Source organism: Branchiostoma floridae, chromosome 5, assembly GCF_000003815.2.
Source record: "Branchiostoma floridae strain S238N-H82 chromosome 5, Bfl_VNyyK, whole genome shotgun sequence".
Lineage (NCBI taxonomy): Eukaryota > Metazoa > Chordata > Leptocardii > Amphioxiformes > Branchiostomatidae > Branchiostoma > Branchiostoma floridae.
Window position 1 is genome coordinate 3981740 of NC_049983.1, and position 3763 is coordinate 3985502.

General features: G+C 43.1%; 1 protein-coding gene across 1 annotated transcript in view; it reads right to left on the bottom strand.

Annotated features, from left to right (window-relative positions):
- Window positions 1-1130: 1130 nt before the first annotated feature.
- The window catches only part of LOC118415595 (mucin-5AC-like), a 6738-nt gene continuing 4105 nt past the window's right edge, over window positions 1131-3763 (bottom strand). Inside the window, exons 7-8 of the mRNA XM_035820298.1 lie at window positions 2991-3284; window positions 1131-1793 (exon numbers count right to left, since the gene is read on the bottom strand). Coding sequence (XP_035676191.1) covers window position 1793; window positions 2991-3284 — 295 coding nt within the window. The 3' untranslated portion in view covers window positions 1131-1792. The remainder of the gene's footprint in view (window positions 1794-2990; window positions 3285-3763) is intronic.

The following is a 3763-nucleotide window of genomic DNA, read 5'->3' on the forward strand; positions in this document are numbered from 1 at the left end:
TGGACAGACCCCTGTTCTTGGTGCTAACTCACATTCACACATAGATGGACAGGCTTTGCCCCTGGTGCTGACTCACATTCACACATTGGCGGGTAGACCTGTCCCGGGATACAGACTCACAGTCACACATAGGCGTATAGACCTGTCCTTGGTGCTGACTAACATTCACAAATAGGCAGGCAGACCTGTCCTTGGTGCTGACTCACATTCACACATAGGCGGACAGACACCGGCAGTTTGTGTGATTTCAATAGTCTCTCGTTGTTTTTATGCATTCTATGCGTCTTTATTGGGCTTTCAATTTTGTGCTGTTTTCTGTTATGTCTGCCTATCAAAGTGGTTGATAAAAAAACTCTGCTTGAATAGCAACTATACCCAGCTCAAAATTTCCACACCTTCTCTGTTTTACCCTGAATGAAATGCAACAGTTTATGAGCACTTCCTAGTTTTACGTCACGCGTGAAGATAAAACAACGACAAGATCTTGCATGACGCATTTTCTTTTATTGCGATAAATCCTGGTTACATAGAGCGGCAAGAGCTGGTCTCTGGGCTCCTTCAGTCATGAAAAGTCAAGCAAGGTAGACAAAGGTTCCATCCGAGTCGCAGGGACTTGTGGAAAGGCGATGTGGTTTATATTAGAGTTGTGAAGATGAAATGGTAAGGTAGAAGTTTTCAGTTTCATGAACTTTGAGGTGGATAGAAAATATTGAATTCATTATGGATAGTTCTAACTTTTATCTATAGATGTGGAATCTGAGAACAGAGAACAAGTTGGAGGAGCCCTTTTATCTACTTTATAGGCTGTGAGGTGGGTATCAAAATCTACCATCTACCATCAACTGTTAACTAATGTGGGCTTTCTTTTTTTAATTCACTTCAGATTCGTCACAAAACAATGCTCTAAGATCTACTGAAACGTTTTAGATTACTGTACTGAATTGTTATATGAGACATCTGCTTACTTTTGACTTGTAAAGTTTAAGTTTGTACCCATCAGAGAAGCAATCACGAGGAAGCTTGTTCCATAACGATGGAAAGTATTTTAGTTCTAGGAGATAATCCTTCAGTGTGGAACTTCCTCCTGGGTGGATAATGGAAGGTCTTTGTCGCGGACGCAACACTGAGTTTTCCTTACCAGATTACTTTGTCTGTCTGAATGTAAAATATCATCTATATTATGTCTGACGAACAGTAGTGATGATCAGAATCAAAATCTTAAAATGGTGACTGATGAAAAACCTTTTCTCTTCATTTTTGATACAAGTTTTGATAAAGGCTACTGATCATGATGGTCTTCATCAGACCGTGTTGATTTGTTTGTATGAATGACATCCTCTGGGAGGTGTTTAGGATGGTTGCATTGAACACACAGAGTAAAGTATACCGAAGAATAGTTTCTTAATTTTTGTTCTTGCACATCTTTTTTTGACCTTGGAATTGACGCTGGCATTCTATGACATTATGATACATTGGTCCATAATTCTTCGCAATGTACGGTATATATTGTCATTTTACGGCTGCTCTGTACGATTAACACTGCCGTCGAAAAACGGTGGAAACAGCCGAAAATTGACGCTTGCGCGGTTTTCATCGATATAATCAAATCAACATGAAATCATTATAAGACCAAACTGAATATGTTGAACTTTGAAACCCCCTCACGAGCCTTGCTATGATTAAATGAGGCAAAAGCAGCTAAACTCTATGCGGCTGGTCTGCAGTCCCGGCTGGAAGGCCAGGATGGTGCTCGGCACACGCAGGAGGCGGCGGGACCATCGCCATTCCGGGTCCTGTTGGAAACAAGGACAACAAAGGGATTAAATTTTCATTTGAAAACAACACAAAATTACTGCTGGTTAGGACTGGATATGTCAGTAAGTTGGCACTGGTGATGATTGTTTTGTTCCTGTTTTAGGTACGGAGGCATACATGCACACAGTACGGTCAAGTAGGCGTACCTAAGACTGACACAAAACGATTGAGATGCGTATGAGTTGAGTATGAAAAAATGTCAATACAGACCTCATACAGCCGTGGGACTACTCGCGGAATCCCTTAGGGTGCGGTCACATACGTCGTGCGATCGCTAACTTATGACATTTTTTTTAACAGCTATGCATGTGTCATGCAATGTTCAGCTGTCTTGCTACAGAAAAGGCTGTCTTAGCTCTTAATTGGTTCTATCACAGCCTAGTTGACAATCCGATGACCTCAAAGTCGGACGACGATCACACGGCATATGTGACCACGCCCTTATAGAGTAATATACCTTCTATCACAGTACCATGAGGCAAAGCGACTTGCATGAATGATTTAAACTTAAAGCCATACTTTACTCCAGAGGAGAATGTTCTGGTTCTGCTAATGAAATTTTTCTGAATCCCAAAAAGTAAGTGTACTGGCCTCTTGACATTGAACTTGGACAAGGCAGCAGTTGCATTATACAGCATCAACCCCCAAAGTAGATAAATGACAGCCAGATGTAACCTATTATATTGCGAACAGCCATTGGACAAACTTCAACTGGGAAGCTTTCAGTTTGGTAAAGCTTGTTTGCAATGTGTTTCTGGATACTTGTTTGACAACATATAGCCTTAGTAACTTTATTTACTTTTGGTCGAAAAGGGCTTTGATCTTCGCCAATAATCCCTTTCATACCAACACTTGTGACTTTAAGAAATGCCTTCATAAAAATACGGGGCGCTCTTATGAAATCTAGGTCAAATCTTAGAAACAATGTGGGTGAATAGTTGTTCAATCATCATTTTCTAAAATTCAGTCGATTTTGCTTACATAAATTTGTGATCTTTTAGAAAATAATACTTTCCTCTAAAGGCGTTTTTGGCTTTAAACACATGTTAGGAAATCTCTGGCAGCCTAGGATATAGGCTCAGGTTACGCTGCTGCTAATATAACAACAATGAGCTAAGAACAATGATGTGGCTGCTGTTCTTGGAGCACAAATATAAAGCTTGAATTTTACTCACTATGGGCACCAGAAGCGCACTTCATAGTCCTGGCAACTACGGTCCCTTTGATCGGCGTTCCTGCAGACGATGCCCTGCAGGGGGTTGAATTGGAAGAACCGCTCCCCGGCCAGTGAGGCAGGGCGGTTGGAGCCCTTGACGCGGGCCTGGATACCAGAGGGCGCGGCGCAGATCTGCCCTGGGTTCTCGCGTCTGAGGTTCCCTAGAGTTTCCCAGTCTCCTGTGGCTGAGGGGTTGTCACGGTCGTACCAGCGGGTCCAGCCTGCACAGCCTGTAGCCACAGGCGGTGGTCCCCTAGCTGAAATGGGAATTATACGTGGCATTTTTAAGACCCCGTTCACACTCAAAAAAATGAAGCGGCTTCCACGTTGAAGCCGCTTCATTTTTTTTGAGTGTGAACGGGGTCTATGTGTGCACCTTTTGAAACGGGCGATGGTCCAAATCATTCTGCCTGGAGTTGGTGATTCACTTATTTCAAATCACCTGGATGAAGGCCTGGCGAACCTCCGTCTCGTATCCGCCATACGGTGATGATTTACATCATTACATCATCGCTTGCTTTCTTTCCTCTCCAGACACACACACACACACACACACACACACACACACACACACGGACACACACTCACACACATACACAAACACTGGCACACACTCGCACGCTATATTAATACATACCTACACCCGATGGGTGTTGGCATCCATATGTCCTGGAAGACAAAGGTAAGAGCAGTTACTTCGTCCTGTGGGTCAGATTAAGCGACCCGTCTGCC